At 41.8% G+C, this 21,134-nt stretch overlaps 2 protein-coding genes across 5 annotated transcripts in view; both read right to left on the bottom strand.

The window, feature by feature from the left end:
• The window catches only part of LOC116217910 (carcinoembryonic antigen-related cell adhesion molecule 5-like), a 71,484-nt gene that overhangs the window by 3,483 nt on the left and 46,867 nt on the right, over window positions 1-21,134 (bottom strand). Inside the window, exon 6 of one of the 3 annotated variants that reach the window (XM_031576641.2) lies at window positions 558-830. The exons of the other annotated variants lie outside the window; for them this stretch is intronic. Coding sequence (XP_031432501.1) covers window positions 562-830 — 269 coding nt within the window. The 3' untranslated portion in view covers window positions 558-561. Of the gene's footprint in view, window positions 1-557; window positions 831-21,134 lie in introns of those variants that run through there. 3 annotated transcript variants of the gene reach the window in all.
• Window positions 772-19,937, bottom strand: LOC105894903 (carcinoembryonic antigen-related cell adhesion molecule 8-like). 2 transcript variants are annotated; one of them, XM_031576646.2, is made up of 4 exons: window positions 19,834-19,937; window positions 17,300-17,620; window positions 14,087-14,344; window positions 1,012-1,195 (listed from the first exon to the last, which is right to left on the bottom strand). In XM_031576646.2, coding segments are annotated over exons 1-4 (627 nt in total). In that variant the 5' UTR covers window positions 19,880-19,937; the 3' UTR covers window positions 1,012-1,193. The 2 variants fall into 2 exon arrangements, with proteins under 2 accessions (XP_031432505.1, XP_031432506.1); XM_031576645.2 differs by lacking the exon at window positions 14,087-14,344 and having other exon boundaries at window positions 772-1,195; window positions 19,834-19,930.

The raw sequence follows: 21,134 nt of genomic DNA, 5'->3' as shown, positions 1-21,134 counted from the left end.
ACAGAACTGTAGGGACAGTAAGGAAAAAGTTCTGTAAACAATTGTTTCAAATTCAATTTCAAGAAGATTCATCATCCTGTGTCTGGTCTGACCCATGATTTTGCCCATCTGGCCGGCGATGAACTAACCCTCCTAAACATCTCTTCCAGTCTGTGTCACAGAAACCAGATGAACTAAACCTCCTAAACATCTCTTCCAGTCTGTGTCACAGAAACCAGATTAACTAACCCTCCTAAACATCTCTTCCAGTCTGTGTCACAGAAACCAGATGAACTAACCCTCCTAAACATCTCTTCCAGTCTGTGTCACAGAAACCAGATTAATTAATCCTCTTAAACATCTCTTCCAGTCTGCGTCTCAGAAGCCAGTGCTAATTGCATTGTGAAGCAAAATTCCACAATACGATTTAACCTGCAACCTTGTTCAAAAGAGACATGTTACTAGCCAGGAAGCTAAAATAACTCTCTGTAAAAACAAGTTACTTGGGGCATTCTGTTACTGGTGTTATTTGTGGATATATTCATGGACAAATATTTCTTTGTGCACATAATCCAGGTCTCTTCAAAATGTATTACCTTTGACAGAGAGTTCAAAAACGGCATCATCTTTGTGTTTGGTAATGCTGTTCAGAGCAGTGCAGGTGTAGGTTCCACTGTCTTCATATTCACTCGGCTCTTTGATGTATGAAGCTCCAGTCACACTTGTTTCTGTCCCATTAAATGCCCATGTGTAGTTGCTCTCAGGGACAGACTCAGCAGTACAGGTCAAATGAACTGGACTACCGATCTCTATGGCTCCTTCTCCCATAATGTTCACTTTCTCTGGTCCATCTGTAACCACAGATATTAGCCAGTAACAAAACACATTTCAACCAAGTTTAATACACGTGTAATAGCTTGAATCAGTCCAATACATAGTTGACACTCACAGTTGACAATCAGTCTTTTAGAGACTGTCTCAGAGCTGACAGGGTTGCTGACTTGACATGTGTAATCTCCATTGTCTTCTTTCTTTACTGGGCTGATGGAAACTGTTCTGTTGAGCTCATCGATGTTAACTCCATGCAGAGGATTGCCATCCTTTCTCCACTCTCTGGTGATGTTGGAGCCCTGTGCATCGCAGGTTAAGTTGACAGAACTCTCACCTGCTATCAGGATGCCATCAGTGATTGTCATGGCAGCACCAGAGATTCTCTCTGTGTGAAGTGGAAAAGAAGGGAACAGAAGTAAATGACTACCAGGTTTGAATAGTTTGAGATTTAATTTACATCAAACCACATATGCAGAGACTTCCTGCCTTGTGGGTTGTTTGAAATAATGCTTTTAGAAGGATTGCATTTATGAGAAGACATGCTAGTTCTCCAAGCTAAAACACACTCTAGTTATAAGGAAGAACCGTAAGTCATGTTAATGGAAGGTGTGAAAATAGACAGTAATATCTTGAATCCCATAACATTTTGTGAAAGGCAAAACAACTGAGTCCTCATTCATTATGTTACAGAAATAAAAGAGACCCACATGACTAAAATTAATCTGTTCCTCAATATATAATCAGACAAACTTGATATTTTCGTGAACATTTTAGAGGCCATGTGCATTATCAGTCCAATTTCTAAACTCAGTACGGGTTGTTGCAGCATCAGGTTTGACACAAGGAGATGTACCTGTTGAAACTCTTGATTCATATTCATGGGTATTGCCAGCAATGTAATTGGAATATAGCTGATGGGAAACTCAACAGCTAAACCAATACAGCCCATCCCTTCAGTTCTGCCAGTAAAGTACCTTCATCTAGTGCATGCCTGTACATTTACATTAAGAGATGCTAATTGATGCTAATTTAAGCCACGTCATGTTATTAAAGCTATTATCTGATAATCAGGCTATTAGTCAACAGCGGAAATTACACCTCTGTGTGTCTGAGCAGGAAAGTTGCTTCTTACTGGTATACTATATTACTGATTTCAAATGTATATCGGACAATCAGAGTGTGCATCGTGAAGGTGTACCTCCACTCACATTCCAAGCTGTAAATGTAAAGAAAATATAGGTTATTTATTGTATAATTAATTTATATATGAAGTGTTCTCTTCAGAAAAATCTGAAAAAACCTGGTACTGGCCCCTATTTCACTCTCCCAGGTACAGAGAGACAGAAATGTAGGGACAGCAAGGAAAAGGTTCTGTAAAAAATGGTTTCAAATTAAATTTCAAAATGGTTCATCATCCTCTGTCTGGTCTGACCCATGATTTTGTCCATCTGGCCGGCGATTAACTAACCCTCCTAAACATCTCTTCCAGTCTGTGTCTCAGAAACCAGATGAACTAACCCTCCTAAACATCTCTTCCAGTCTGTGTCACAGAAACCAGATGAACTAACCCTCTTAAACATCTCTTCCATCCTGTGTCACAGAAACCAGTGCTAATTGCATTGTGAAGCACAATTCCACAATAAGATTTGAATTGCAACCTTGTGCAAAAGAGACATGTTAGTAGCCAGGAAGCTAAAATCACTTTTTGTAAAACAAGATACTTGGGGCATTCAGTAATGGGTGTTATTTGTGGATATATTCATGGACAAATATTTCTTTATACACATAATTATTATGAAAAACTAATATATCATAGCATTCTGATAAACACCCCAGGTCTCTTCAAAATGTATGAAGCTCCAGTCAAACTTGTCCCATTAAAGGCGACGGACTCAGCAGTACAGGTCAAATGAACTAGACGACCGATCTCTATGGCTCCTTCTCCCATAATGTTTACTTTCTCTAGTCCGTCTGTAACCACAGATATTAGCCAGTAACAAAACACATTTCATACAGTCAACCATGTTTATTACATGTGTAATAGCTTTGATCAGTCAAAAACATGTGCAATGCACTCACCGTTCACAATCAGTCTTTTAGAGACAATCTCAGAGCTGATAGGGTTGCTGACTTGACATGTGTAGCTTCCTTTGTCTTCTTTCTTTACTGGGCTGATGGAAACTGTTCTGTTGAGCTCATCGATGTTAACTCCATGCAGAGGATTGCCATCCTTTCTCCACTCTCTGGTGATGATGGATCCCTGGGCATCACAGGTTAAGTTGACAGAACTCTCACCTGCTATCAGGACGCCACCAGTGATTGTAATGGCAGCACCAGAGATTCTCTCTGTGTGAAGTGGAAAAGAAGGGAACAGAAGTAAATGACTACCAGGTTTAAATTGCTTGAGATTTAATTTACATCAAACCACACATGCAGAGACTTTTTGCCTTGTGGGCTGTTTGAAATAATGCTTTTAAAAGGATTTAATTCATGAGAAGACATGCTCGTTCTTCAAGCTAAAACACACTTTAGTTATAAGGAAGAACCGTAAGTCATGTTAATGGAAGGTGTGAAAATAGACAGTAATATCTTGAATCCCATAACATTTTGTGAAAGGCATAACAACTCAGTATTCATTCATTATGTTACAAAAATAAAAGAGACCCACCTGACTAAAATCAATCTGTTCCTCAATATATAATCAGACAAACTTTGATATTTTCGTGAGCATTTTAGAGGCCAAGGGTAATATCAGTCCAATTTCTAAACTCAGTACGGGTTGTTGCAGCCTCAGGTCTGACACAAGGAGATGTAACTGTTGAAATGGTTGACTCATATTCATGGGTATTGCCAGCAATTTTAGAAAAGTTAGAAAAGTACTATCCCTCCAAGATGCAGAAAAACTAATCCACGCATTTATTACATCCCGACTAGATTATTGCAATGCTCTCCTGTCCGGATGCAGCATCAACTCAATAAAGAGCCTCCAACTTAAACAGAACGCTGCTGCCCGCACACTCACCAGAACAAAAAATATGAACACATCTCGACTGTACTTGCCTCTCTGCATTGGCTCCCTGTCAAAAGTAGAATTGATTTCAAAGTACTCCTGCTAACATACAAAGCCCTAAACGACCTGGCTCCAAACTACCTTAAGGAATTAGTTGTCCCCTATTATCCAAGGCCGCTCTGTTCCCAGAGGCGGAGATCCCATTTCTTTGTAGGGGGGGACAATACATGGTCAAATTTCAGAGAGTAATTCCTAGAGGGGGGGCATATAAAATTTGCTGTCTGGCCCTATCGCCCTCTCTATGCTGCCCTCGTACTGCGTTTGCTACCTTGCAGGACTAGCCAGCTAGATAACACTTTTCTTTGCAGAATAAAGATGATGAATTTCAAGTGAATCCACAAGTCTTGTTTCGCTTGAGTTTACTGAAGTTATCAGCATGCAATTATTCATACAGGACGTTATGTTGTGTGTGCTTTGTCCAAAATCATCCTCTTTTTAATCAGCACGCTGGTTAAGCCACTAGCTAATGATTGTTAACAAGCTCAAGTTTGAGCTTTTGCACACAGCAGGAGAAATGTCACTTTTCATGTTGCAAGCCTGTGCTTTTTGAACAAGTGGTGTAATAAATTACCTACTGGCTTTTACTTGTAGAGGATTTACTAGTGATGCTGGTATCCTCACAATTGGACCGTGTACTGAGCTGATTGACTGAAACACGGAGCTGCCCCGCTCGTTGGAAACAGCATGTGAACCAAACCACTTTGAGGAATAGGGGGATCATGATTTTTAAACACTTAAAAAACTAATTTTTTAACGTTTATAATTAGCACCGCATGTGTTGGTGGTGCTTTTATTTAATATTACTATATTTAATAAAATGATTTATTTGTGTTAACAATGATTGTTGGGGGGGACAACTTTATGGTAGGGGGGGACACGTCCCCCCTGTCCCCCCCGGGATCTCCGCCTATGTCCGTTCCTAGAGTACAGGCCTCCTCGTAATTCCAAGAATATCAAAAACCACAATAGGAGGCAGAGCCTTTAGCTACCGAGCCCCCCTCCTCTGGAACAATCTCCCTGCCTCCATCCGAGATGCAGACACCCTAACTATATTCAAATCGAGACTAAAGACATTCCTCTTTAGTGCATCCTATAGCCACAAGCAATTGCGTCAACAAACCCATCACCTGCTGGGCCAGCCAGCCAGCAAGCATAACTAGACATATCTGAACACGTAAAAAAAAAAAATCTATAACACTGGGCTACAGACAGCGTATGTTGTACCGTGAAGGAGTGCGACAGATCCCGGGTACAGCATACGGCACGTGTTGCGACTGTCACCAGCCAATTGGGCACTGTTGTGCACCCTGCAACCCTTACAAAGCTTACGACTAAAATCTCCACATGTACCAAACCAAACAAAATGCTAAAAGCCAGCATAACTAAACATATCTAAACACATGCAAAACCCCCCAAATCAATAAAACTGGGCTACAGACAGCGTATGTTGTACCGTGAAGGAGTGCGACAGATCCCGGGTACAGCATACAGCGCGTGTTGCGACTGTCACCAGCCAATTGGGCACTGTTGTGCACCCTTAAAAAGCTTATGACTAAAATCTCTGCATGTACCAAACCTAACTAAATACTAAATAATATTCCCATACACCTAGCCAGGCAGCCTCTTACTCTACCCCATATCCTATGCTAGCATTTATATACAATATATACAGTATTATTGCCACCACCGACATGTTTCTCTGTTCCTACTCCCCAACAGTAACCCTATGAGCACAGTGTATACCCACTAAACTGGTCTTGTTTGTATCAAGTATTTACCACCGGATGTCTGTATATATATTATGTACATCTACCAAATGCAGGCTGGGTACAACACTTGTTGTTTCCCTTCCCCTTCTGCCACACAACCCTCCCCCATCCCCCCCTTCCTATCTCCACCCGGCCGACCTCAAGCAGATGGGTCCCCCCTTATGTGCCGTGGTTCTGCTTAAGGTTCCTTCCTGACTAACAGGGAGTTTTTTCTTGCCCCTGTTGCCATTGTGCTTGCACTAAGGGGGTTCAGGCTCTGGGCTCTGTAAAGCGCCTTGAGACAATTATATTGTTATGGCGCTATATAAATACAATTGAATTGAATTGAAATATATCTGATGGAAAACTCAACAGCTAAACCAATACAGCCCATCCCTTCAGTTCTGCCAGTAAAGTCCCTTCATCTAGTGCATGCCTGTGCACTTTATATTAAGATATGCTAATTCATCCTTTTAGCCACGTCATGTTATTAAAGCTTTTATATCAGGCTATTATCTGATAATCAAGCTATTAATCAACAGCGGAAATTACACCTCTGTGTGCCTGAGCAGAAAAGTTGCTTCTTACTTATAATATATTACTGATTAGATACAAGAGGATTACCTTTTAAACTTGAACAGCTCTGTGAAACATTTGGCAGGGGCAGAGGTACAGTGTGACAAAGTAAGACTGCAGCATGAGAAATGGAGAGGAAAGTGGTAAAAACAGATGGTGTCTAGTGGGAGAGAATGGAGAGATAAAGATAATGAAACACTTTAGAGATGAGAGGTGATTTTCTTAACAGCACCGTACATGAGGAGACAGACAGAGAGATGAGGAAATGGATGCACAGACATATACATGTTAAATACCTGGAACTTCCATACCAAAAACCTTTTGTTGCCCTACCATAAGAAAAAACAGAAGACTAATCATCAGGCGTTGGTGGTCTTAACCAGAGAGGGCCGGTGTGACAGTAAGATTTAATACTCACGCTAATCAAGTAAGAGCAAACCTCATAACTGACCTCTAAAGGCTCTGATGTGTGGAAATAGTTTTGCTGCTAGACCTGGAAATGAAACCTAAAAGCATTGTGCACTCAAAAAGCAGTGACATGATCTGCTGTTGGCAATTATATAAATATATATGAAGTGATCTGTTCTGCAACATCTGGAAAGACCTGGTACTGGCCCCTATTTCACTCTCCCAGGTACAGAGAGACAGAAATGTAGGGACAGTACAGTGTGTCACAGAAACCAGATGAACTAACCCTCCTAAACATCTCTTCCAGTCTGTGTCTCAGAAACCAGATTAACTAACCCTCCTAAACATCTCTTCCAGTCTGCGTCTCAGAAACCAGTGCTAATTGCGTTGTGAAGCACAATTCCAAAATAGGATTTAACCTGCAACCTTGTTCAAAAGAGACATGTTAGTAGCCAGGAAGCTAAAATCACTCCCTGCAAAACAAGTTACTTGGGAATTCAGTAACAGGTGTTATTTGTGGATATATTCATGGACAAATATTTCTTCATGCACATAATTAAACTAGTATGTCATAGCATTCTGATGAACGACCCAGGTCTCTTCGTATTACCTTTGACAGACAATTCAAAAACTGCATTGTCTGTCTGTTTGGTAATGCTGTTCCAAGCATATTTTCTACATAGTGGATTGCAACTATCGACCAAAGACAATTTTACTGATTTGACGTTTCACGGAATGGTTGTGGAATGTGACATTTTTAGGCCAATTACTATGCGCCAAGTGTAACTGACTGTGTTTTGTGTACAGAATGCAGTCTGTGGTACCCAAATGCATGAAATTATTATGAAACCATGTAACACCGCTGTTACATCCTCCTGCCTTAGGGGTCGCTATTTTACCTTGTTTCTATTTCTGTTACTGCTGTAATTGTGTGCAGGTGTTGCCTGTCAGCCGTGGGCGGAGCCCGATATGTTTTCAGGCCGGGATCGCCGACCAGAAGGTCTCTCTCCTTCAACTGCGTGCTGCCACGCTATTCCGGCCTTCCTCGTCGTTCTACTTTGTCTTTGAAATTCTCTGTTCGATATCGCCTTTTTGTTTATTAAAACCCCCTAGACTCGAGCCCATTCTGTTTGTCCTTCATTTGTTGCATATCAGTACAGCTGGTTTGTAACATTTGGGGGCTCGTCCGGGATTTGAACCCGGGACCTCCCGCACAGTGTTAGTCTGGCGCTCGTTAACCTGTTAATTCAGAAGGGTATTTTTGACAATTTCCGCCTATATTGCACTGTCCCATTTAAAACTTGAATATCTATGGTTCTAAACATTGCATAATAACCATTCATGGCTTAAATTAAAGAAGACACTTGGCCCATCAAATGCAATCAGTTAAAGTGTTTTATTATGTCATTTTAGTTTACATTTCAGTGCAGCAAAACCAACATTTTTGTCAGAAAAAAACATAAAACGCCTAGTGTTTTTTTTATGTTTCAGTGTAGAACTGGGTTTTGAATGTCATAGGAAACTAACATTTACATTTCCTGATGCAACAACATCTTGACAGTGTGTGTAAAAAATTTGAAGCAGATAGACAAAAGTTTACAAGTGTTACACATCAGTTTCCATATGATACCTTTAGACGTCTCCAAGTGTCTCATAACCTCTCCAACCTCACCAAATACAAAATCCAGTACCTGTCACTGTACATCAAGAATTCATACTTTTTTCTTGCCTTCTGTACTACAGCAAACCATTCTGAATTAATTTCAGTGTAATATATTGTAATTTATTGTGACAACACATTGGTGGTCTATAGCCTCTCCAAAATATACCCAAAAACCTATCCAGATCCATATAAAAGTACATCATGTATGTTTTGTGGTTTTGTACTCAAAAGTAAATCATGTATGTTTTGTGGTGGTGTGTGGTGGTGTGTGGAGGTGTGTAGTGGTGTGTGGAGGTGGTGTAGTGGGGTGTGGAGGCGTGTGGAGGTGTTGTAGTGGGGTGTGGAGGTGTGTAGTGGTGTGTGGAGGTGGTGTAGTGGTGTGTGGAGGCGTGTGGAGGTGTTGTAGTGGGGTGTGGAGGTGGTGTAGTGGTGTGTGGAGGCGTGTGGAGGTGGTGTAGTGGGGTGTGGAGGTGGTGTAGTGGTGTGTGGAGGTGTGTAGTGGGGTGTGGAGGTGGTGTAGTGGTGTGTGGAGGTGTGTAGTGGTGTGTGGAGGTGGTGTAGTGGTGTGTGGAGGCGTGTGGAGGTGGTGTAGTGGTGTGTGGAGGCGTGTGGAGGTGTTGTAGTGGGGTGTGGAGGTGGTGTAGTGGTGTGTGGAGGTGTGTAGTGGGGTGTGGAGGGGGTGTAGTGGTGTGTGGAGGTGGTGTAGTGGGGTGTGGAGGCGTGTGGAGGTGTTGTAGTGGGGTGTGGAGGTGGTGTAGTGGGGTGTGGAGGCGTGTGGAGGTGTGTGGTGGTGTGTGGAGGTGGTGTAGTGGTGTGTGGAGGTGGTGTAGTGGTGTGTGGAGGCGTGTGGAGGTGGTGTAGTGGTGTGTGGAGGTGGTGTAGTGGTGTGTGGAGGTGTGTGGTGGGGTGTGGAGGTGGTGTAGTGGTGTGTGGAGGTGTGTAGTGGTGTGTGGAGGTGGTGTAGTGGTGTGTGGAGGCGTGTGGAGGTGGTGTAGTGGTGTGTGGAGGTGTGTAGTGGGGTGTGGAGGGGGTCTAGTGGGGTGTGGAGGTGTGTAGTGCTGTGTGGAGGCGTGTGGAGGTGGTGTAGTGGGGTGTGGAGGTGTGTAGTGGTGTGTGGAGGTGGTGTAGTGGGGTGTGGAGGCGTGTGGAGGTGTTGTAGTGGGGTGTGGAGGTGGTGTAGTGGGGTGTGGAGGCGTTTGGAGGTGTGTGGTGGTGTGTGGAGGTGGTGTAGTGGTGTGTGGAGGTGGTGTAGTGGTGTGTGGAGGCGTGTGGAGGTGGTGTAGTGGTGTGTGGTGGTGGTGTGTGGAGGTGGTGTAGTGTGGAGGTGGTGTGTGGAGGTGGTGTAGTGTGGAGGTGGTGTAGTGGGGTGGAGGTGGTGTAGTGGGGTGTGGTGGTGTAGTGGGGTGTGGGTGTGGAGGGATAAGATGAGATGAGTTCTGTTCTGATGAGATGAGATCTGTTCAGATGAGATGAAATGAGTGGGGAGCGGACAGATGCATCTCCTGCAGGGACATCTCTCTGGAAAAAATAAATCAATTGGCAAATGTTACACAAACAACTCATTAATCCAGCAAAAAAAATAAAGACATTGTAAAATAACCAAACACAATATGCAACTAAAAACAAGAAAGATGCAGACATAGAGAGTACACAACAGGAGAAATATAACATGCCATACATACCAAAATGTATGCTAATAGTATTATGCGTGTGTGAACGAATACATGCAGATACATGTATAGTTTACATCAGTAGGACACAACACAGCAAAAATAGCATGTAGCTAACGTTAGCGAACTTGCTAGCAGGCTTGCTAATATGCCAGACAAATACATAGGCAAGCCAATAATTTGGAAACGTACAAAAATGCATACCAATAGTATTAAGCGTGTGTGAAACCATACATACAGATATGTATTTACATAGTTTACATTACGAGCACACAACACAGCAAAAATAGCATGTAGCTAACGTTAGCGAACTTGCTAGCAGGCTTGCTAATATGCCAGACAAATACATAGGCAAGCCAATATTGTGAGAACATACCAAAGTGCATACTAATAGTATTATGCGTGTCTGAAAACATAAATGCAGATATAGATACTTACATGTCATGTCTAGGACACAATCCAGCTGTTCCAATTGTGTCCACGTCTTGTGTTGAATGCGCAAAGCCTGTGCTGGGAATGACTGCTCTGGCGCATGGAAAGCGCACCAGAGAACCTTCGGTTACGCGTGGACCAATCACATCGTAATATTATTCAAAGACAGGCAATGGGCATACCATTGTAAACATGAGAATGAGTACTATTGGATAGAATAGGTGTCAATCAGTTTATAGTAACTGGATTGGAGAAACAGGCATTTTGAATGCGGTCGTCTGTTACAGGAAGTGGTTGGTTTGTGGGCACTAGACATGAAAATGAACGTAGAACAAGGAATAAAATGTACTGTTGCCAATAAAAACTACACAGTTTCGTAGAAGAGATATATGGCTTTGATTATTCAGGTATGTTTTAAAAAAATATATATTTGTCATGGCCATGAGGAGCTCGAGAAGATTGAGATCATATGATATGGGAAATGGAGGCATGTTTTGTGCTGTGATGTGAGTACATAAATAAACCACAATAATATCCTCAGTTAAACTATTCAGTGTCATCATTTAGTTGTTTGGATAGATAACGATTTTTTCATGGCAGAAAACAAGACATTTTGGCAAAGATAGCATGTTTAAATGGACGATTAGTTTGAGGAGGCGTCAGGGGGTGGGGCACAGCAGGGGGCACACCACGTTTTTCTTTTGGTCGTTTTCTAATGACCTGCTGAACACAGGCATTTGATATTACGTGTGCTTCTGGCAGTATTAGTGCTTTTCAGATACAAGTCTTTTTATGGTAAAATGTTTTTTATTTTTGTGGCTACATGCACGTAATTAAGATGTTATCAGCCCGGTCGCGGCCGCGCGACCGCTAGGGGGCGTATCTGAACTAACAAGTTAAGGTAGACTAACACTGTGCGGGAAGCGGCGGTCCTGGCTGATGAGTATGCTCTGACCCATCGCATGTCCTTCAGGGATAGGCAATCAGAGCACTCTCAGTCGGGTCGTAGCGACAGGCCCCAGACTTCTAGGGATACCAACGCGGTTTGTTTCTACTGCAAGAAACCTGGTCATTTAGTGGCAGAGTGTCCAGTGTTGCGCAAGAAGGAAACCAAAACTGTCGGGCTCATTAGAAGGGTGTCGCATCCATCGTCGTCTGTATTGCAGTCTGCTACCGACTCTACGACGGGGTATGAACCTTTTCTGAGCGACGGCTTTGTAACGCTAGCCGGTGGTAAACATCTCGCCCCAGTGCGCATTCTACGCAATACTGGCGCTGCACTGTCGTTTCTTTTAGAGGGGATTTTACCGTTGTCTAAAGAGTCAAAGACTGGCACCAGGGTACTCGTTCGAGGCTTTGAGATGGGCTCAACTGTGGTCCCACTTCATCGCATTGAGTTGAAATCCAATGTGATCACTGGCACTGTCCATGTTGGTGTCCGGAAATCTTTTCTGCTTCCCGGTGTGACATTTATACTTGGTAACGATATCGGTGGTGGTAACGTGTTTCCCCAGGCTGTTGAGCCTGTGGTTCTTGAGGGTGCGCAACAACATCCCGGTGTGTTCCCCGCCTGTAAGGTTGAGGGTGAGGAGTGCACTGTTCGTCCTACTAGGCCTGGCAAGCAAGTTGAGAGTCACCCGGGTGTCCGTGAGAAACGGATGCCGAGTGAAGGTCCTGCGGTGACGGTCCAGTCAGTTGCCGTTAGTGACATTATTTGTTCATGTGTGCGATCCGCCAGTGGGTATTGGTATCTGCTGGCAATGTGGGCTGCTACTCTTGTAGTTACACTCGCATTGTTGAGTTCTGCTCCTCTGTTGGCTGCGCCTGGCTTTCCGAAGCCGTTCTTTCTGGCCGTTGACGCTGTCCTTCTGCAGAATGGTGCTGAAAACGTCCGTCACCCCGTCTGCTACTTCTCCAAGAAGTTTAACCAACAGCAACGGCGGTATTCCACCATCGAGAAGGAAACGCTGGCCCTTGTTTTAGCGGTCCAACAGTTTGAGGTGTATTTAGGAGCGTCTGACGAAATTGTCGTGTTCAGCGATCACGACCCGCTGAAGTTCCTCCACCGTATGAGAAACTCAAACCAGCGTCTAATGCGGTGGAGCTTGATATTACAGCCATTTAACATCCTGATCAAGCATATTCGCGGCACCGATAATGTCATTGCGGATGCTTTGTCAAGGGTGCCTTAGCTGTAATCTACCTGTCTACGATTAGGAATAATCGTATGTCACGGTTCTCTGTTTGTTTTCGTCATGAATGTGTCTGTGTATGCCTGGGAGTGTTCGTGTGTTTGTGTTCATAACCAATTTTTCTGAGTATGAAAGCCGTACTTGTGTGTTCGAGTTACAATTATTACAGCATGGCTGTATTACTTTTGTTTATTGAAATTGTGCTGCCGCACGCATCCCTGCCAGTGGGTGTGGTGCAAAGCAATCATTGTGTATATAGTTATTTATGGAGACTATGGTCACCATCTTGTTGGGGAGGTGTTACGTCCTCCTGCCTTAGGGGTCGCTATTTTACCTTGTTTCTATTTCTGTTACTGCTGTAATTGTGTGCAGGTGTTGCCTGTCAGCCGTGGGCGGAGCCCAATATGTTTTAAGGCCGGGATCGCCGACCAAAAGGTCTCTCTCCTTCAACTGCGTGCTGCCACGCTATTCCGGCCTTCCTCTTCGTTCTACTTTGTCTTTGAAATTCTCTGTTCGATATCGCCTTTTTGTTTATTAAAACCCCCTAGACTCGAGCCCATTCTGTTTGTCCTTTATTTGTTGCATATCAGTACAGCTGGTTTGTAACACTGCAATGCCTTTTGTCCATGAAAAACACAAACGTGTGAAAAGCACAACACAACACAAAATGAATAGCACAACAGTCAATTCAGTGCACGACTGAATCATGTGTTTTTCACGAGGACAAAAGAAATTACGGTGTTACACGGTTTCAGAGCCGTGAATGGGCGCAGAGAATGTGTTCTGTAAACGAAAAAGGACTGTTACACTTAGTCCCCATATGCTACCTGAGGCTGTAGTTGATGCTGATAAACTTCAACAGAAGGTAATAACATTAGTGCTTCAGAGACAGCACATTACTGACATGCACACCATAAAAAAACACAAGTAGTGCAAGTAGGAGTAGGAGTTCAGTTGGAACAACAGTAATTAGGAAAAGAAAACAATCAAAAGACACCATAAGAAATGTCTTTCACAAGGGATGATTATCATGGTCAATTTGTGATGAACGTTAACTTAACTGGAATAACTTTAGTTCAATTTTTGTGGATTAAAGTAACAATATGTACAAATTTTACCTTAAAATAACAGCTTGAAAAAAATTGTGCCACTACAATTACTTTTAATATGGAGAATGACCTCTCCGCCATTGCCATCGGGGGTCTGTAGGGAAAATACTGTGGTATGTAAGATTTCTGGAGCCGCCTTTTCCTGGGCGGAAGTACTTCGACTTGTTTTTTGGCAGTCCTAACGCAATACTATGCAGTCATATTTCTGTAAAAAAGGTTTTTTTTTGTTGTTGTAATTGTGTCTGCATCATGTTAGCGTTAGCCCGAAATGTTAGTCACTCTTAGCTTGAATAAAATGAACTCCCAGTGATAAGCAAAGTGTGTCGGCAGACAAGTATGCATGCATACGACAAAAACATTTAATAGTATTTAATTTAAATAAATATTGCATATAGTATATGCACTTACAGGCAATGGTCAGGTTGACATCGGAGCTCATTTGGGCATTGATAGCATTGGATGCTTCACACTGGAATGGCCCAGTATCATATCTAGTCACATTCAATACAGTGAGGGTCTTGTTTTCACTTCCTGTGACAACAGCACTCCTGTTTAACCAACGAAACGAGGGGGAGGAGCCAGAGGCGGAGCATGTGAGGATGACAGAGCTGTTGAACTCCACCAACTCATTCTGATTGGCCTCTGCTGTCACATTGGAGATTTTCTCTGGAGGTTAAATACAGCACGGACAACTCTTAGCATAGCTGGACCAAATCATGGAACAATTGTTTCCTATTAGCACTAACTAAATTAGTTAGAGATTAGAAGCTCTTGGGAAACACAGCCCCCACCACAGTTTAATCCACCTAAAATATATAACTTCCTGTTTTGACCAATGTTATGTCTCAAAGGAATACCAGTTTTGTGCAGAATTGTGCATTTAGTCCGGAACACAGTCAACATATGGAGCCCCCAAGGGGACATGGTCAAAAAATCATTAAATCTTCTGATGTGCACCAGAAACTGTCCCCTGCACTTGTGAAAGTTTCTAGTCGTTAGAGAGTATTGTGTGTACATGTGATATGTGGTACGCGCTAGATATTGTAAATGCAGATTCGTTTGTAAATAACTGCAACAGCATTTACATTTGTGAATCCTGTGATATCTATTTTTAAATCATGAATACATTAGTGAGTCGCTTGAAATGTATTTGTGAACTCCTCCTTAGATATCACGCAATACTTTCAGTTCAGAATGGGAAACTTTCTCGTGAGCATGGGATAGTTTCTGGTGAACTCCAGAAACTTGAAAGTTTACCCCCCCCCCCCCCCCTTAGTTTATTGTGTTCAAACAGTGCAGATTGATTATGTTGAATTGATGATGAAAGGAAATAAAGCAGAGAGCCAACTCATGCTGTGCTTGATGATTGTTGTCATGCATCTTTACAACATAAAGAGAGGGATGCCATCCTGTTACAGTGTCAGCTGTCAGTGAAAATCAGAGCTTCAGCAGAACCTTTTTGCACGAATACATTTGGAAATCTCGTGACATTTATTTATTTGTGAACTCTATAGATATCACTCAATACTGTCTTGTCAGAATGGGAAACTTTCTTGTTAGCATGGGATAGTTTCTGGTGCACTACAGAAACTTTAAGAGTTCCCCCCAAGGCCAAAGGCCAAAACATTGTTTCTTTCATGATAAGTGTAACAGGGTTAAAAAATACATATGTTACTTTTTATAAGATATTTATTTTCCTGATACCTGTTGTGTGTTTTATTATTCCCATTGCTGCTGTGTATGTAATTACGACTACTGCACTAATCAATTAGTTATCTCCGTGAGTTCTGATTGGTGGAGGATCTGATTAAAGCGTGAGAGTCTGGAATCCTGAGAAAGGAAACCCCAGGTATGACGAGAGGGAAACCCCAGGTATGACGAGGAGGACAAGGAAGGCAACACGCTTTCTCGAGAGGACTTCGCGTTCGTTGTGTGGACTGTACAGTTGTTGGCTAAACAATCTATGACGGGACACTGACGGTAAATGGAGAGTGCCAACAAACATACTGACCGGAGAGTTTCAACAAACATACTGATCGGAGTGAACTGCATACTGGTCAGGGAAGATTAATGTTCCAACGTACCCTAGCCACGAGATCCAGGCCTGCTACGTTTGGGGGTTAGGAGGAGGGTTTACCGGCTACGGTAACGTTGTGGACATTGTGTTTGTCGGTACCGAGTGCATGCTAGCTAGCAGGTAGGCTAATCGCTTACCAGGTTAGTGTTAGCATTGTGTGACTGTTACCTGTTTTGTTTGTTAACTGGTTTTGCTTTTGTTTGTCCTAATGTGGATATTGAGTTTAAAAGTGACCTTTTGTCGGCAACTATGAGTTTATGAATCAGTTTTCTAAATGTTTGTTTGTATTATATATGATATTTGATAATAATAATAATAATAATTCGCTAGATAAAGCCATTGTGTTGGGTTTTATTTACATTCACAAGGGAACAGGGACCCATAATATTAAATAGATATACATGAACTTTAAGCTATTCTCCCTTAGCTAATCACTTCGAGTAGCGAAGGGAGCGCTACATAAGCATCAAGCACTATGGATGCACAGTACATTGGGAATAACAAGGCTAGAGACTACTGTAACTATAACAGCTGTTAACCTGTTCTGTTCAATAGACAGCATTCCATCACATGGGAGTATACAGATCTCCCACTTCACTACACTATACATTACAAATGATGAACAATAATCTGACTATGCTGGTTCTAAACTCAAGCACTCAAACCTTTTATGAGGACTGTGGGTATTTTATATGGACTGTAGGTATACAAAACATGACAGAAATACTACAACGAGCCCTGTGTGACCCCTTTCCCAGGTGGCATCTGCCTAGCATAATAAAGTCTGCATTTACAAAGACTGAGGCCTCCTTTAAAGCTAGAGGATAGTTCACTTAACTATAAGGCAACATGATCCTTAATTCTCACAGCTTTAGTGTTGCAACATTGCAGTATTAGTGTAACATCCTAGTATTAGTGTATTAGGTGTAACGTTATAGTATTAGTGTTAGTGAAGGTAAGAATTACATGTAGGTTATAGAATTACCATCTGATGAGTTATACCAAAGAAAGTATTTAAAGTAATGAATTAAAAAAAACATTTATGCTGTCACTGTGGAAATACAACACTTATAATCTTTATATATCAGAATATAATACAGTATGTTCTGGATTTTCCCAAGAGTAATTCTTCTTCTGAACTAGTAGGAAATACTCTGCAACAATACATGGAGACTTTCAAGACAAAAGATATTAATTTGACCCTTTTTCCGTAAGTATTAAAGTTGTGAGTTGAGAATGTAAAAGAACTACATCAAGAACAAAATGTATCGTGGCTATAATGATGAAACAGGGGGATTCTGGGTTCTGGAGTCCTAATACTACTAGTCTATAGTGGCTATATGTAATGGTGTAATGAGGATAGTGAAGTAAAGACGATAAAGCACATTTTAACACAAGTAGTGCTTACTGTGGCAGTGACAAGTTTCCTGGCCCATTTTTAGCACCATAGCATGTCTGTGTCCCATTCACAAATAACATAATACTACATCTTATGTAACATGATTTAATACTATTCATTCAGCATATGTATAAAAAGTACATACCAAACACTGTCAGTGATGTTTTTCCCTGACTTACTACACCACTGATGTTGATTTCCACAGTGTACAGCCCAGTGTCATTTTGAGTCAGGCCCCTGAGCTCCAGTGAAGCGGTGAATTTGTTCACAGAGGTTCTGCCATCATAAACAACATTTGGAAGCTCTGTTTCACCAATTGAAGTGAAGATTGGCGTCTCTCTAAAACGCCAGGTGATTCCCTGAGGTGGTGCAGACGGTGGGTTATTGAGGGTGAACTCCACACTCCCTCCTACTGCTCCATTCAGAGGTCCATTCAGTGGTAACTCATTTTGGCACGAGCTAAATCCTAAAGGACCAGGAAAGTCACAGATTGAATTTCTAATAGTGGCTACAAATACTACAGAGCACCATATACTTACATAGGATTTCAACACTTCAGTGAACTTCAACCAGATCCTTTGACAAAATCAACACAGTGTTTGCAACATAGATGGAAACACAATTAGCAACAACCATGAGCAGGAGTAATAATGATGTACTCTGATGTGAGCAAAATCTTTCCGAAACATTTGATACCAAATTTTAAATAAACTTTACCTGAGCAAGATATGCCAGAACCAGAAAAGCAGAACAGTGACACAATGAACATCTCATAGCGGCTACAAAGACTACAAAACATATTATGACTTTAAAATCACAACGTCAAATCAGAAAAAGTTCGGACGGTATGGAAAATGCAAATAAAAAAAGAAAGCAGTGATTTATAAATTTACCTTGACTTGTATTTCATTGCAGACAGTATGAACATAAGATATTTCATGTTTTGTCTGGTCAACTTAATTTGATTTGTAAATATACATCCATTCCTGCCATTCAGGCCTGCAACACATTCCAAAAAAAGTTGGGACGGGGGCAATTTAGGGGTAGTAGTGAGGTAGAATAATTAAATAATGCCGGATTTGAAACTAGTGATGTCAACAGGTCATTGTAATCATGATTTGGTACAAAAGCAGCATCCAAGAAAGGCCTAGTCTTTTAGGAGCAAAGATGGCCCGTGGATCACCAGTTTGCCAACAAATGCGTGAGCAAAAAATGTAAATGTTTAAAAACAATGTTTCTCAAAGAAAGATAGGAAGGGATTTTGATATTTTACCCTCCACAGTGCATAACATAATTAAAAGATTCAAGGAATCTGGAGGAATTTCAGTGCGTAAAGGGCAAGGGCGCAAGCCTAAGCTGAATAACCGTGATCTCTGATCCCTCAGACGGCACTGCATCAAGAACCGTCATTCATCTATAAGCGATATAACCACATGGGCTCAGGATTACTTTGGCAAGCCTTTGTCAAGCACTACAATGCGTAGGTACATCCACAAATGCCAGTTAAAACTTTACTGTCCCAAAAGGAAGCCTTATGTTTTCTGTGTCCAGAAGTGCCGCCGACTTCTCTGGGCTCGGAGGCATCTGGGATCGACCATCACACAGTGGAAAACGTGTATTGTGGTCAGACGAATCAGTATTTCAGGTCTTTTTTGGAAGAAATGGTCGCTGTGTGCTCCAGACCAAAGAAGAAAAGGACCATCCAGACTGTTACCAGCAACAAGTCCCAAAGCCAGGGTCTGTCATGGTATGGGGTTGTGACAGTGCCCTTGGCAAAGGTCACTTACACTTCTGTGATGGCCACATGATGCTGGATTCCACAGTAAGAGGATCGGAAGGAAAACATCTCCTTGGAGACAACTCTGTCAAGTCCCATGCCAGGGGTTATGTGCTAAATGCTAACTCTCTTCCCAGTCAGATGATACTGGTGGTAGGACACTGGCTACTGCATTATTTCATTGCACATCTGTTATTACAAACACATCAATACACCCGCTACTGCTATAGGCTATATGTCGATGGGCACAGCCAACTAAGCTAAAAACTTTCTTCATGAATCATCTGTGGTCACATTAGACACCTCCAATGAAAATGACCATAAAAACGCCAATTTGCATTGCAAATATTGCTCTGATACTGTAACTATTGCAACATGCAGCATCATTTCAAATGCACAATCTCATTAATGTCAAACCTTGCCGTAAAAGGAAAAAGTCCTCTAAACAAAAGGCAGCAAAAACATGTCTCTTAAGTTGTATACAAATGATGTATCTGATATATGTTGTATGTCTATGAATACAAGTATTTTATCATTTCAAACATACAGACAAAACCTTTAAATAAATTACATTTAGTTTTACCAAAAAACTATGATTTGTTTTTTCAAATATGTATCTTAAAAGCCTAAAATTCTGAGAACTTGAATACTGATAATAACGATCCATGCCCATTTATCATACCCTACATGTTTGAGAAAAAAAAAAGTGTCCTACAGCCAACATCATAAGGGATACTAATGACCTGTGGTACTGTGCTGTCATTAAAGCAGTCCATCATTTTTAAGGTTGCTGTAAATTTTCCTTAAAAATACCATTTTTCCTCAAAGTATATCTTGTTGAAGCAAATCACACCTGCAGTTTTTTCCCTCATGTAATAAAACATTAAACTCATGTCTCTTACCGATTGCTGATAGTATCCCTACGGTGAGTAAAGCGTGAGAATCCATTCAGCACGATGGGAACACACTGACTGAGCTCTCGTGTTAATGGAACTGATCTTTAGAATATCAAGGCTACAAAGCTTCCGTATTTTGTATTGTACCTGTACCCTTACATTTGTTCCATTTTTGTGATGTGATCACAGGACATCGACACCTTTTACTGACCTCTGCTGGACACAAATCTGAATTGCATTTGCTAATCCCAGAGGAGGACGAGAAAAACTAAACTAAATCTGAAATGAGCCTCTAAAGTTGTGAATTAGCCATAGTTTACATGGCCTGTGAATTGGTTGTATTCATGGATTATGCCTCACTCTCCATCTCAATATCCTCCCTTGTTGGCATCCTGTCCTGACTTTCTGTGTCATCTCTCCTTTCCCTGTTCTCCAAGGCTGTTCTGTTCTCATCTGGGTCTGGCTCTGGTTCTTTGTCTTTGTCTGCAGTTGATGTACTTGGCTCATCATCTGTCCAATTATATATTATTGTTATTACCTTTATCATTATTATTATAAGGCCCACTAGAAGCAGTGATATGTTATTTTTGTTCTGCTCAGGCAAGATCTTTGGATGGATCTCTCAAATAGCCTATACTTTTTTAAAGATTACAATAATTTAGTATGTGGCTCTTTATCCCTGTACTTTCTAGCATGGTCTTTTCATCTCATATTTGGTGATCAGCACTACCTGGCCTATATGTTTCCTGGTCCACATTTTCCTCTGGTCTGGAGGCGTGTGGTTTCTGTCATACAACTGCTCTGATTCCAGACAGGCTCTCGCTGAAGTAGTCCACTCCTGCTGACAGGCCAGCTCTCTATCTAATTTACAATATGAAGACAAACGTGTGGAGGACGCGTGGACAACCAACAACGTCAAATGTCAAACGTCAAACGTCAACAACGTCAGCTGGCTGTCAAATTCACAGTTTGCCCCGACCTTGCAACTGCACTGACATGTTTCTGACAATAGAGGGCCAAATTCCTATGACACTGGTGGTACAGATGCAATCAGATGCAATAGGCAGCAGCCTTGAACAAAACGGGCCAGACTTGTAAGCAGTGACACTGAATGAAAAACAGTGAAAGTTAAAACCCATACATCTGGGGAAAAGCACCAATTTCTTCCCCCAGACACAACAAGAGCGTCTGTCACATTTGTGCACACTTTCACAATCAGTCAGTGTCAGCCAGTTCACGGGGGACAGGTGGCTTGTACAAGTTATTGTATATTGTTACAAGAAAATATAAAATGTTCCTTTTCTTCT

Source organism: Clupea harengus, chromosome 11, assembly GCF_900700415.2.
Source record: "Clupea harengus chromosome 11, Ch_v2.0.2, whole genome shotgun sequence".
Classification (NCBI taxonomy): Eukaryota; Metazoa; Chordata; class Actinopteri; order Clupeiformes; family Clupeidae; genus Clupea; species Clupea harengus.
Note: the sequence above shows the minus strand (reverse complement) of the source record. Positions and strands in the feature narration are given on the sequence as shown.

Bases quoted from the DNA above. Each gene is read 5' to 3' on its own strand.
- LOC105894903 (XM_031576645.2), bottom strand. From the start codon at position 19,879: ATGGATTCTCACGCTTTACTCACCGTAGGGATACTATCAGCAATCG. The intron at 17,621-19,833 runs GTAAGAGACATG...CTGGTCCTTTAG, and splicing joins AGGGATACTATCAGCAATCG to GATTTAGCTCGTGCCAAAAT. The intron at 1,196-17,299 runs GTATGTACTTTT...CACTTCACACAG, and splicing joins AACATCACTGACAGTGTTTG to AGAGAATCTCTGGTGCTGCC.